Source organism: Trichoplax adhaerens, genomic scaffold (assembly GCF_000150275.1).
Source record: "Trichoplax adhaerens TRIADscaffold_3 genomic scaffold, whole genome shotgun sequence".
NCBI lineage: Eukaryota > Metazoa > Placozoa > Uniplacotomia > Trichoplacea > Trichoplacidae > Trichoplax > Trichoplax adhaerens.
In genome coordinates, this window is record NW_002060945.1 from 9,276,754 (window position 1) to 9,291,508 (window position 14,755).

At 31.7% G+C, this 14,755-nt stretch overlaps 1 protein-coding gene across 1 annotated transcript; it reads right to left on the reverse strand.

The window, feature by feature from the left end:
* Positions 1-641: 641 nt before the first annotated feature.
* Positions 642-6,934, reverse strand: TRIADDRAFT_55063 (uncharacterized protein; the record flags this gene model as incomplete). The annotated part of the gene is made up of 12 exons (XM_002111242.1): positions 642-718; positions 967-1,044; positions 1,568-1,624; positions 1,800-1,910; positions 2,056-2,187; positions 2,293-2,412; positions 2,515-2,619; positions 2,831-2,935; positions 3,131-3,235; positions 4,025-4,129; positions 5,326-5,436; positions 6,865-6,934. 12 exons carry the CDS (start codon positions 6,932-6,934, stop codon positions 642-644), a joined length of 1,176 nt encoding a protein of 391 aa, XP_002111278.1.
* Between the last annotated feature and the right edge of the window lie 7,821 nt (positions 6,935-14,755).

Sequence of the window (14,755 nt, forward strand, 5' to 3'; positions counted from 1 at the left end):
CAAAGTATAAAATCCACTTGTACACCATAATGTGCGAAGCGAGAGTTTCCACAGTGTATCTTAATGCAGAAGTACACAATGACGATGATTTACAGGAATTATCGTATGTAGAATAATTCATACTTTCATGACAAGAAGATAATTTGGACAGACTAATGTGATAATTAATCTATACTACGTATATTCCATGATACTTTTTTAATACAGAAAATAGTTGTTCAGTTTACTGTAGTACCGATACTTTAAACCCATCTATTTACTGTTAGTCCTTTACTGCATTCTTAAACATTAATCATATTTGATATATATAGGTTATATATCAAACATACGAGTACCTGGTAAATCGATAATGACTAATAAGTGTGGTAGTAGCGTTAGCATAATGGATTAGTTACCAGAGTCAATAAAACAGATCAAAGCAATACGCTGCCAAATTAAAAAAGACTATCTTGCCTACTTACTATACAACTGTAAGCTATACAATGCAAGCAATAATTCTTGGCTATAAACTAGTAAAGTAAGAAAGGCAATAAAAAGTATTAAGCTATTTCCACTAAAATTGTATCAAATACCGTACCGGATAAAAATTATAATGACGGATCACGAGTATGATGGAATTCATTCCGTAAGGACGTCAGTTGTCATAATATAGAACAGCAACAGCAATATTTTTGTAATATAGTTTCTTTCCTTGATGGGAATAAAGGTGCTTCTTCCCCTATGTATTATAAAAAAAAATATAATTGATAATTAATATAACTTCATAGGGCAAGGATAATATAAACTACCCATTCAATTAGTTGCTACAGCAATAAACAATTAATCATTGATTTATGTATGAATCTATAAATAGATAGCATAATGATATCTGACAAAATTTTTACATGTACGCGTATATTAACACTAATTATGTTCTAGGATTTAATTTACCATTCTAGTTATATGAATAGAATCACATATCAATACCTGATATTAAGTCTGAGGAATTTGGAAGCTGAATTTGAGCTGTTTGTAACGGCAGTCGAGACTTATTCTTATTTGTATCTACATGTAACAAATTGAAAGACATAATTAGTATTATTAGAATTGCTAACGGCTACTGCATAACTTATAACTTTATAAAGCACACCAAGAGGCAGCGCATAGATAGAGTTTTGCGTTTGAATAAATAATCAGGACTAACATAAAAATTTAAGTGATGGAATTGAACAAAGTATTTTATGTTAGAACTACTACATGATATGTAACTCCATAGATCTTATCAAAAGTAAGTTCAAAAGTAGAATTTTGAGATTGAACAAGATCATCAGGACTACTAGCTGTGGTAGTATATTTTACCTGACTTCATAACTATCAAGTTACGGATTATACATTTATATAGAAAAAATCAGCATAAAAATCCAAATGATGATGGTGTTGGTGAAGATGGTTTACAACTATCAGCGCTAATAGCACTCTATAAAAGCCATTTGTATCATTATTGTGAAATGCCTAAGGAGTCTACGTCTGTAGACTCTTCGAACCCTCCATCACACTATTAAAACACTAAATTTCTAGCTCATCGTACCAGTTATAAAACCAGAATTAAATTCTTCACCTAATTGCGCGCCATCGAAATTATCATCTACGTGAGGAATAATTATAATTAATTCATTATTGGAGATGTAAACACCAATTTACGATTAGGAATAGAAATTATTTGCCAGCACTATATAATTAGTAATTTCTATTGCCTGGTAATCGCATCACTTCAAGTTTATCCTAGTTAAGTAATTCAGACAGCAATTTAGTTACCGTACCATGATTATTAATTGATAGATCCCGTTGTTTAAGATTATTTATTTCTTCCATCCGTTGAGATAGATCATAAGCCATAGATCGCTTATCTTGTAGTAATCTGTTATTTTCAGCTACAATTATTTAGAGGAAGGAATATACTATAACAATTAACTTTACTTTTCGTTACTGGGAAATTTTAATAGAATTGTTCCAGATTATGATATAATTGATATATTTCATTGTTGATTCTTGTAGAGTCTTATTTAATCATCATACCTTGTAGGATTTCAATTTTGTTATTTAATTGCAAAACTATAGTAGAATTGGACGAATCTTCTTTATCAGATTTGTTACTGGTTTCGAATTTTTTAATAAACGCACTAACTGCCGGTTTTTCTTCTGCTGTTTCTGCAATAAAATTGATCGGTACGATTTGAAATAGATCTATTTCGTAATAAGCCTATGACGAGAAAATGTGTCGCCTTTTAGTCAATAAACAATTCCTATAGCAACCTGATGACTTGCTTGTAGACATAGATGGCTTTCCATCCTCGCTATGTGAAGCATTACTATCTGTACGCTTTCTTGTCTCATCCTTCTTGTCTTTCGCTTCAGTAATTACATTCATATCCGCTAATTATGGTGAGAAAATTATAAAAATTAGTTGATATACATTAGCTTTACATCGCAATAGTCTAAATCTATACAGTATCCAACTCAGTAATTTAAACTAACACATTAAGTTTTGAACTCTTTCTTGTAAGAGCAAAATCTTTTGATGTTTGGCCGTTGATTTTTTTGCAGGCGATCCCAACTCAATTGTTCCGCTTGTTAAATCATCTATATATATAAATAAATTAATGTTGGTCATAACTGGTTATCCTTAGTATTTCAATTTTAAATTAAAGAGACTATCACGATGGAAATTAATCGCTTGCAATAATAGATAGGAATAGCTTATGCCTAAGTTCCCGGAAATTTACTAAATTCGGCATTTTACAATATGATAAAAACCTTTGTAGATTATACAATACACTTCATGACCGCATACCTAATAATTGCCATAACTTGAATACTAGCCGTTTTATTTCTTCTTCTCGATCTAACATAATCTTTTGCGAAATTCTTTTCTCTTGATATAGTCCTTTCTGTTCCACTAAAGTAGCAAAGATAGATTACTATACTGATACATTGATGGGTAAAATAAATGAAAGCCTAAGTTGTATTAAGACAGTTTAAGCAACGATTAGGATAAATGCGATGGAATTTCTTTAGGCGTAAGTAATATAAATCAAAGTGATGCCTTATTTTGCATTAATTCAATCGAAAATCAAGCTCCAATTTATCACACATAGTAACTTGGCCACTTTGCTTTCATGTAGTTTTAACTCATTTTCTTTCTTTTCTAATTGTTCCTCCAACTGTTTCTTTTCCGAATAAATGGCATCCTTGTCAGCTAGAGATTTTATAGTCAATACAGGCACGATAAAAATGTTGAATGGAATTTCCATAAATAGACTATATTAAATGCCAAAGTAGCTTAAATAATAAGCATTAGCTCTTGAGTTATTACAAATATTAACACAAATAATATAAAGTAGTGCTATGAAACAAGAGTAAACATTTTTGATTACTCATAGCTTAAAATATGAATTTATTAATTCATTTAAGAATTGAAAATATGAATTACTGATATCACTATATCGTATGTAGTCAATTACAGCTATTATAGCACTTAAACAGGGGCAAATATTTTTAATTACGAATATTTTGAAATATGAATTTACTAATTAATTTAAGAATTGAAAATATGGATTACTGATACCACTATATCATATGTTACTAATCATAGCTATTAGGGGATAGTTACATAATGAATTACATTCGACGTTAATCCTTTTACGTTGGTTCGCTGGAGTATAACGTATTTACTGTTATTGCAAATATTTATTTTTAAGCTAGGGCATTCTTGACAGGGACATCTGAGAAGAAATTCTGAAATTTCCCCTTAAAAGTCCCTATTCTTGAGATGATCTAGCGCTAAAAGTATTAGACTTTATCAAAATGATGGCTCGTCTCTCTAGTATTTGCATAACATTATAAGGTTGGTTCTATCAGTGCTTATGATAGCAAGAATTGGAGAATGCATGCAAACGAAATTTGTTCGTTATAAGAGATAGTTTAATTGATGCAACATGATCGTAGATAGAACCGTAAATATGAATTTACCTATGGCGTTCTTTACCTGATACTCTCTCTAAGGTTTTTTGCATGAACTGCATGGGTTCATTGGAAGTGTTTGTTGGACTTCCATCATTAGACTGTTCACCTTCTGTGGAGGCTAGTTTTCCTGAATAGAGTTGATTAAAATCAATCAGAATAGTCCTTTTACCTAAGACCACTAGTAGTATTCATTTTTAAAGCGCATAACACAAATAGACGGAGTAAATTCCTTCAATTTGAATAAATCGTTATCACAGAATTCCACCTTCTATAAATATATCAAAAATAATCTATTTTGTATCCATTAGGAATAATGCACCAAGATAGATTAGTTCTATAATCTTGGTGATTAAATTGCAATTATTAAGTTTTATACAGTAGTAAGTGAAATTTTCATGCAATGGAATAGATCAGTTCTTATAACCAATAACAACAATCGAAAAATTTCTTTTAAATTATTCATCTCAATATCCAATTTATATTTCAATGTGAATTCCAACAGGATAATATTGAAATAATAGTAGTGTTACCCATGAAAGTCGAGAGATAATACTTTAATTAATTATTAATGAACGTTTTTAATGTAAATAAGCAAGTATCTATGGCCTAGTATAAAATAACGATAAAGAATTATCTCGATCATCGATACATAAGACTTTATGATATTAACTCAAGCCCTCAAAAATAGGAATAAATTCATTTAGCCTAACAGATATGAACTACTGATAAATCACTTTTACTAGTTAATGTTTAAATGTAATATCTATGTAAAGGCTAATATAACATTGTTTAATGGATCCTTAGCAATAAATGTTCTATTCTAACGACTAAAATGGTTAAGGGTTGCTACAAATTTAATACAAGATATTACATGTTGCATCAGACATTAAACTTAAAAGTAAATACTACAGACGTAATCTCAGAGTCATTATCATTCTGCATTGCTCCAAAGTTTGTACAAATAACCACTACGGTAAGCTTGGGATCGAGATGGAAAGAGAGGTACAAAATTGGATTAGTAAAAATATTAAGCTACTACGAATGTTATTGCAGCCAATCTTTTAATAGAAATCATCCTGAATACTAAACGGATGAACAGAACAGATTCTTATTGATTATAGTACGAACAGCTTTGAAGCAATTTAGAAGAAATCTACCGTTTAACCTGCAAAATTTACTCAAGATAGTATCGCCAATAAAAATAAAATCGATTTATTTGTTGATGCCGACAAGACGTTAGATAGTAGTGCGATGCTTTGGGTGACAGTGAAAGATAGGATTAAAGAAACATAGAGACGATATGAACTAAGAGAAATCTCTTACCGTAATTGCCAAACGAATCTGCTCTTCGCCTTAATTCATGAATTTCCACTTGCTTATTACCGACCTTCTTTTTTAGTGATTCATTCTCTTTCCTTAACGATTCCTTTTCGGCTAATAAAATATGAAGTTATCGATATTATTCAAGTATCATAGCAGGATTGTAAGAGAATGGTTGCGGCGATATATAATTACTGTTAAATTAATGTACATTTTAATTAGAATGGTATATATGAACGAGCATAAACTATAGTTTGGAATAAGATGAGCATGGATAACGAGGCAATCTGATGCCATTACTGATCGTAAATGAAGCTCTTGCTAAAATCTAAGAGCAGGACTAGAAGGCCTAAATCTATGCAACGATTACATTCTAATCCACTACTCGAATAACTTAGTAGAATTGACAATATCCCATTGCTAGATTATAATCATCAGCGTGAGATATTCCATTTACTAATTTCATCATCATATTACTTAATCTAATCTATTGAAGCGATCTTAATAAAAGGTGTTAGACTGTCTAGCAAGTGTAGGATGTTAGCGGATGGTGTGGATATCGGCTAATAAAGTGTTAAGTAATCGATATTCTGCAAGTATTGTAACAAGATTGAACAGATGTGAGGCTATGGTAGTACATCGATACTGTTAATATACATTGTAATTGTAATTGGATCCATGCACGAGCGAAAACTATAATTTCGAATAAGGTGAGCATGGATTCCGATGGAATCTGATGCTATTGCTAATCCTAAATGAAGACTCTTACTGAAATCTCTAGGCAGGAAAGATGACCTAAATCAATGCAACGATTGCCTTCCAATCGACTACTCCAATAACTTCAAATCTGCAAAGATAGATCAATCAACGAGTAAGATTGTCGATATCTTATTGCTCGATTAACAGCATGCGATGCTCTGTTTACTAATACTATCGGGTTATTCAATTGAATTTATTGAAGCGATGATAGCAAAAATGGAACTCAATAAAAAGCGTTGAAAGGTGTTTGTTTCTTGTTCATTTTCAATCGACTAGAAAAGTCTTTCTCATTTTACAGTCAAATTTTCATTCTTTTTGTCCTTTACAAAGTTCTGTTTACTAATTTCATCATGTTATTCAATCTAATTTATTGAAAGGATCATAGTAAGGGTAGAGCGGTCGAACAAATGTTGAATGCTATTTGTTTCTTGTTCATTTTTAATCCATTCGAAAAGTATATATGCCGCCAACTTTAAAATTTTCTATTTTACTGAGAAATTCAAATTCTTTATATTCTTTACAGAGCTGTTATCAAACTTTATACCAATATTGTCAATGGGTGCAATAAAAGAATCGATTTAAGAAGCTTTAATGATACGTATGTTGCCATTTTACGTGGTTATCGTGTCTTGCCGTATTGCTGCCGACTATCTTAATGTCGATTTATGTCTTCAAAAAATGAATTTATTTGCTATCCTTTTCTATGCCTATAAGCAAGCCATTGTGTCTCGACTTATTCAAAATTGGAAACGTGATTTAGACAAGATCAATGATATAATTTACCTTCTAAATTCCAAATTTTATCCACAAGCCTTTTGGACTCAACACCTTTGCCAGCACCTTCAGTTTCCATTTATGTGAATTCTCGAGGCTACTTACGTCTGCTGGTATGGCTAGAAATTATTCAACCCTTGGCTTTAATGATATCAATCTTCTTGATTGGCCAGTAGCAACCTATATTATAGTCGTAATAGATTGTCTATTGAATGGATATTGACTATTTGGTGTTTATGTTGACAGATACCATCTGGAGGACGTGAACCTTCAACACTAATAAATAAAAAATGTCCTTATAACTATTGTTTTCGGCTCTAATTCAATTTCTACCTTTGGATAATACTATTCTTGTCAGTAAAATTTCTTCTTGTTGACAGTATGGAAATGGGTAGCAATAATTCCTTCCTCTGCTGTACCAAAAGGTTTATATATCCAAGATTAGCAAAATCATGATGATCGATAACGCTGCAAATGGCACAGTAGCTTACAGATTGGCTGCCTTAATTAATCGTTGACTTGTTTTCAAGTTTACCGGCAGCAGCGTTCAATTCTATTGCAACAGTGTGAATTAGATATGTATGTCGATATTATTAACGAGCATCAAAAGACTCTACAGTTACGACAATAGGTTAATCTGCGGGATAGCGGCAAAATCAAGCTAATCTTTCTTCATCATAAGATCATTTCAATCATAAAGTAATTCTCGAATTGATCCATGATCATTAGCAGTACTCTGCAAGACGTTGTACTGCAATACTATCAACTATTGCACACTATCCAAGACTTTCAAGCGACTATCAAAGAGCTCATTGGCAATGGAATAACAAAGTAGGAATAAACTCACTGTCTTGGTCACAATCTCGATTCTTTCAGTTCTTATTTACGTCTTTTAGTTCGGTAGTTGTTCAATTTTGGCTTAGGCAACGATAATTCAATAGCAGAGGGGATAAATGACCTCAAAATTGTCATCGAGAATTGAGGAGAAAACCAGCGTCGAGCGACTAACTTATTGTAGGAAGCAACCTACCAATCGATGGATAGGCAAGCTTATTTATTGATATAGTGTTTATTATGGTGGATAGAGCAAGAACTTAATGACTTTTGCCTCGTAAATTGCAATTATAATAATATACGCATATACTTATTAAAAGCCGTCATTCACAGGCAGACAATTGGACAGACAAAAAGCAAAATAATATTTCTATGGATAGCAAGGTAGAAACGATAGGTTATTTCATACATGCATCCTCCAGGATTACTCCATAGGTGGATTGATTGGAAGCTTGCAATATGGATTTTAACCACGTTAATTGAGTTAGTGTTTTCCTCACTAAATGACTATTTAACAATCACACGCTGAGATGAAGATGGAAATTAGAATCGAGTTGTAGCGGCTCGTCTCTTGATTAAAATTTTGTACTTAAGCATTATGGAAAGGAAACTATTTTAAAGTTGCAAACTGAGGTCCTGTACCTATCGAAGTGAGTGTTTTATTTGGCTTTTGCCGACGACATGATAGAAGTAAAGATTTCTAAAATCAACGGAAATCGAGTTGTAGCAGCTCGTCTCTTGATTAAAATTTTGTATATAAGCATTATGGAAAGGAAGCAATTTTAAAGTTGCAAACTGAGCTACTATACCTATCGAAATGAGTATTTTATTTAGATTTTGCCGACGACATGATAGAAGTTAAAATTCCTAAAATCAACAGCTAGAAAGACTAAAATACTTTTTCAGAAAAGGAAAATATCAATGGATACTTAGGCAAGAAAATGTCTAAAATGCACCATGAAGTATTCGGCTGGCAGAGTAAAAGGGAATACTGTTTGTTGTTTACTGGCAACATTATGCAGTAGTAAACAAATGTTCCTAGAATTAGCTGATAGGCTGGCTTATATAATTCTGCCTTATACAGTAAAAGTGATTCCTTTTATCGTTTGCCGACGACATTATGTAGCAGTTAATAAATATTCCCTAGCACAGCATGATAGACGTAAGGTGTACAATTATGGGGACTTCTCACGCCTGTAAACGCTTACATTTTTGGCCTTTTATCGACAATATTATGAAATAAAGATTCCTAGAATAAGCCAATAGAATGACTGAAAAAGAAAATACTTTAATTCCTAATGAAATCTCTTTCCAATAGCTAATACTTTTGGCGTTTTCCGACGATGTTACAGTAAATAAATATTTCTAGAACAACCTGATATACACTAGGAATACAACGATAAGTGTAAACTTCTACTCCTAGAATGAATAGATCAAAGGGTATTAAAAAGACTGAAAAAGAAAATGTAGATCCTGTACATCCATTAAGCAAGGAAAGACTTAAATTACCTAATCAAGCCATTTTCTAACAGCTAATGCTGTTTAACAATCATTAACTGACAATATTATAGTAAATAACTATTTCCTAGAACCACCTGATATACGATAGGAATACAACGATAAGTGTAAACTTCTACTCCTAGAATGAAAAGGTCGAAGGGAAAAGACTGAAAAAGAAATTGTTGATCCTGTACATCCATTAAGCAAGGAAAGACTTAAAATACCTAATCAAACTTCTTTCTAACAGCTAATGCTGTTATCATTAACTGACGATATTATAGTAAATAGCTATTTCCTAGAACCACCTGATATACACTAGGAATACAATGATAAGTACGAACTGCTAGCCCTAGAATAAACCAATAGAAAGGAAAAAGATTGAAAAAGAAAATATCAATACTGTACGTCTAGATATTAAGCAAGGAAGTACTTAATATACTTAGTGAAGCTTCCATCTATAACTATAGAAGCAAATACTTTTATCCTTTACTGGCGATATTGTCATAAATAAATATCACCTAGTGCAACCCGATCCACGTCTGTTAAAGGAATACAATTTGAAGTAGGAGCTCTACTCCTATGAGCGCTAACATTTCTTTCGCCTTTTCTCGATGACATGAAATAAAAAATTCCTAGAATAAACTGATACAAAGACTGAAAAAATTTGTAAATGCGAATACATACTTTACTCAAGAAAATGTTTAAAATACCTAAAGAAGCTTCCTTTTAGTATAGTAGCAGCGAATACTTTTGTCGTTTACCGACAATACTACAGAAATGAATATTCGCTAGAACAACCTGATATACACTGGGGAGTGCAGGTAGAAGTATGAGCTTTTACTTGTAAGCGCTTATAATCTTTTACCTTTATCGATGACATCAGAGAACTGAAAATCCCTTGACATGAATCAATGTAAAGACTTCAAAAGAAAATGCCAATGCATTCGTTAAGCAAGATTTTTCAGCGGTGTATAAAAGCATCGTTGAAAGTGAGATAATAAATTTTGGAAGAATCAATCACCCAAATTATTTTATAAATGGTTTATCCATAAAATTTTAAGTACTCCTGTCTTGGCTGAATTTGACGTTCATAGTTAGATATCGCATTCTTGATTTTATTTTAAAATGGCAATACTTATACCCACCGCTCTGCTGATTTACTGCATATTGTTAATATTATAAGTTATAAATGAATCTGTATTTTATCATTTACTGCTCATGTGTGTACAGTAGGTACTTAAAAGCATAGTAGATTGTAGTAAAATGATTTGGGAAGTAATTATTGACTTATTAGAAATTGGCAACACATTTATACCTGTCCATTTGCTCATTTATATTATTTTATAAATACAATAAGTGATGAATTTATATTTTACCATTTGCTATCAATGTGTTATGGCCTTGTAAAATAGAGTAAATTGCAGTAAAATGATTGGAAGAGCAATTATAGACTCTCTTTGCAATCAAATTGCAATGAAAGAATTTGAAGAGCGATTATCGACTTATTATAAAATGTAATACATCTATACTAGCCTCTTTGCTCACTTACAATATTCATTCATGCTACAAGTTATACGTACTAATGTCAGTCTCTGCAAGTTATGAATCTACTTGTATATTTAATATATTTGTTATGCACATGGACTGGCATTATAAAGTATAGTAGATTGAAGTAAAATAATTGGAAGAGCGCTTAGGCTGTCGGTGTATTTGACCTAACTTAACCGACAGAATATAGATGATTAGATATAAATGGCATTGGATTTGCTTTCTAGCTTGTATCATAAGCCAACTAAAAAAGAAGACTCCGGCCAGGTACTCGTATATCATCGTTACCGTCGCTGTCTAAAATTAACAGTCAATATAAAGAAAACTATAGCCTTCCTATCTTTCCTATCTCTGAAATTATTCTCTCTAGTCAATTTATAATTTCAATAAATATTCTACTGCAGCTATAGCCGTACTAGAATATTATTTAGACAACCTTAAGGAATCATAACTTGAATCGGTATAGCATAGTGTATACCGACGTTTGAAATCAGGGATTGGCCGACAGTATCTGTAGTAGGATGGTAAATATGCTGTAAGGCACCGAAATCCAAACGAATTGATACATAGCACGATCTTAATTATTTTTTATTTGCCATTCTCATGCATGGTGTGCCATTCATAATTGTTATATATTAAAAATGGAGTGAAAGTTGTTTTAAATGGAGGAATTAGCTTAACGTAATACTGGTACGATTACTTGACGATAATCTTTCATTCCCCACTACGTTGAGTTAAACGATAGTAATTAAGCTACCATTGATAATTGCTATGTGTATGTTCCTTTCAAGGATTTTGATTTAGGATAGCATTGACTGCCGGTAAGAGTAGGCCAACGACGTAAAAGTGTCGAAATAGTCCTGGTTGTAGGACATCATTTCAGAGAAAATTGTTGTCTTATTTCTGTGGTACTGTAATATTGCAGAATCGAATAATGAGCTACTTAATTAAACTCCGCCTTGTTGTCTTCTCTGTCAATATTTAACAGATTTTTGCAATTAGCTTCAGTTATGAGAGATTTCGAATGGAAATACAGTCGAAATAGGGCCCCGTTGGTACATAAACATAAACTAGTCGCGGTTTACGCAATGTCCGAAGCTATCCCGACTTGCGTTATTTAGCATGATGGGACTCGTTTTACCTTGTGTTATACATTATTGTAATACAGTCCGAAAATAGCTTCAGATGGAGGTTATAATGCGGCCATTATGCATAATGGTGATCCATTGTAGACGAATAGATTGAAGATAGATATTCGTTGGTAATTAGTCTGACGAATCAATTTGTGGAATAAGTTGTAATTTGACAGGAAATTGAAATTCTAGTCACAATAGTCTGGAACGCTTTATCGCCATTATACAATGATAATGTCTAGATCTAGTTCGAACATTTATTTCTGTAAAAGAAATCCTTTCACTGCTGCATGTGATTGCAATAACAAATTGTCAGTAGATACTTGAAGTAGGACGAACCTTTCCATTATACAGACAATCGGATAAACAGCGAGTCTGGTAATAAAATAAACCCTGCCGGGCTGCTTATAGTGTTAAATTGAATTAATGTACTCTAGCCGAACCCATTAACTGTGGCTTAACTTGTAATATAATACACAATACAATTACATTTATATTAAAGCTTAACATAGCATGCATTAGTATTTAGCTTGAGTAGTAGGGAAAAAGTGGCTAGGTTTAAATTCCCTATTGAGGACTAAACAATGCTTTAATAACTGCGATTTTAGGGCGAGGCTATATTTTATAGACTATTATAGTGGAAGGGGAAATTATTGGTTACTTTAGTATTTATTAATAGCAATAGTACTCGTATAAAGAATCAATAGCTAATAGCCCAATGACTAGAAAGGGCTTATGGCACTGGAGCTCATGAGTCTAGGTTATAGTAATCTAGTGTGTAAGCGAGAGGATTAATGGAGCACTATGGGACACTATACAATATTGATTCCATCAACAACAGGGCTACCATGGCAGCAGACTAGTAGCAGCCAATTTCACCTCCATTATCAATCAACCGCTTTCTTATATAGAATTAACACTAGGATTACCTACAGCATGGACAACTAGAAAAAGCGGGCTTTTTCTAGTTGTCCATGCCTACAGCTATAGCAATTGCACTATTTTCATAATGATCATGGTAAACTGATGCGCTTATCACTGCAGAACATATTATTCTGAGTTTTGAACGGCTTAAAGGCATTAATTTAAGGTATAATGTAGGATAAAATAATATTCCCTAATAATTATTATTCTACAGGTATCCAAAAAATAATCTAATATCATTAGCGGAACTTCTGTACTCCTAAATTGACCTAATTTATGAAATAATATTATTTGAGGGCTATTTAAAAATATGTCGTCGATAAATTTTCAACATGTAGTTAACATAATAGTCTACTCTTCGCCGTATTAGTTTGTAGAGTTTAATCAATTTCAGACAGATACTTTTCTTACATATTTTAAAAAGTTAAATGTCCTTACAATTACTGATATTACAGAATATCAAAATGTAATGTTACTATTAACAAATACATAACTGATATCACATTGAATAAGGCATTTAGTTATTAAAATCATCTTATCTAAGCATTTATCTCTACTACCGTATTATCGAAACTTGCGAAAAATCATACCAATCTTTTTGATAAACTGTATATTGTAACTAAAAATAATGAAATTCATCCCACAATTAGAGGATATTAATAGCATAGTAAAAATAAATGGCAAGAACTAAAAGTATCAATTAATCGTATCTACTAATGAACCATATTATTGATGCTGTTCTATTTTTAATATATTGATTTATCATAAGCTTAATACCTTCTTAGAATGAAAAGAATAAAAAATAATTTATATGAATTGGATGTATTATCCTCATCAACTAGTTGGCCATATAATAATGAAATTCTATTTTTAATATATTGACTTGTTATTAGCTAAATATCTTTCGAAATGACAGGAATGACCATAATTACTGCATTCATTACATCCGTATCTTAACATATAGTTTGTGCACCTTAACATATACCGAAGCTGTCATATGCCAAATTTATATTTTATTGCGATACTATGTTGTAAAATTAATAAGATATCGAATTTTCAATCAGATTCAAACTTAATCATAGACAGATTTTGATACTTGTTGATATTGTCAAAAATCATCACTTTTATATGCACTAGAAATTAAATTAAGAAGTTAACGTGTTACATGATTTATTGGCTTTAATTTAATGATGAATTTTAAAATTACTTAAAATAAATATTTTTTACTCCTAAAAATCAAAAAGAGTAAGCTAGGAAAATTGTAATTATGAATGTTACATTTTAATAGAATATTTTTGTGTATTCGTACCATAACGATTAAATTGATAAAATTAACAGGACAGTCAAAACTGTAATCTGGATAACTTTACGTATATATTCTATAAAACTGCCAATATAACGTATTAATTATTATTTCGGTTGGCTCAAGGTTACTTTATTTGGTATATGCTGACTTGGAGAAATTTATAGGAACCTATAGAAAATTACAACTATTTATGCTGCCTAGTCCGGTATTGTTCGGAACTTACACTAATGGGAAGTGGCAGTGGAAAAAACACGCCGACATAACTTTCTATGCATATAACAGATTACCGTTATTGTGAGAGAGCATATCCAGATAAAAGAAATAAATCTATAAATACTAGTTCAATTGCCTAATTCTGATTACGAAAGACGCTTTAATTAATAAGTAGGTCATGCCGAAATTACTGTTGGTATAATTTTATCGAAGTGACGATACTTACATTCAAGCAGCCACCTGAAGAATAGAAAATAAGAAGGATTCTTTCTTGAAAGTTCATACTGGATAAACTTATTCTGGAATATCATTTAATTTTACTTTTAGATACTGTTGTAAAATATGATGTATCTATTTACTATTAAACAATTTTTAATGAAGGACAATCGCTTGTGACTAATATTCTCTCAACTGTTAACGGTTAGTCATTATATTATCGCTA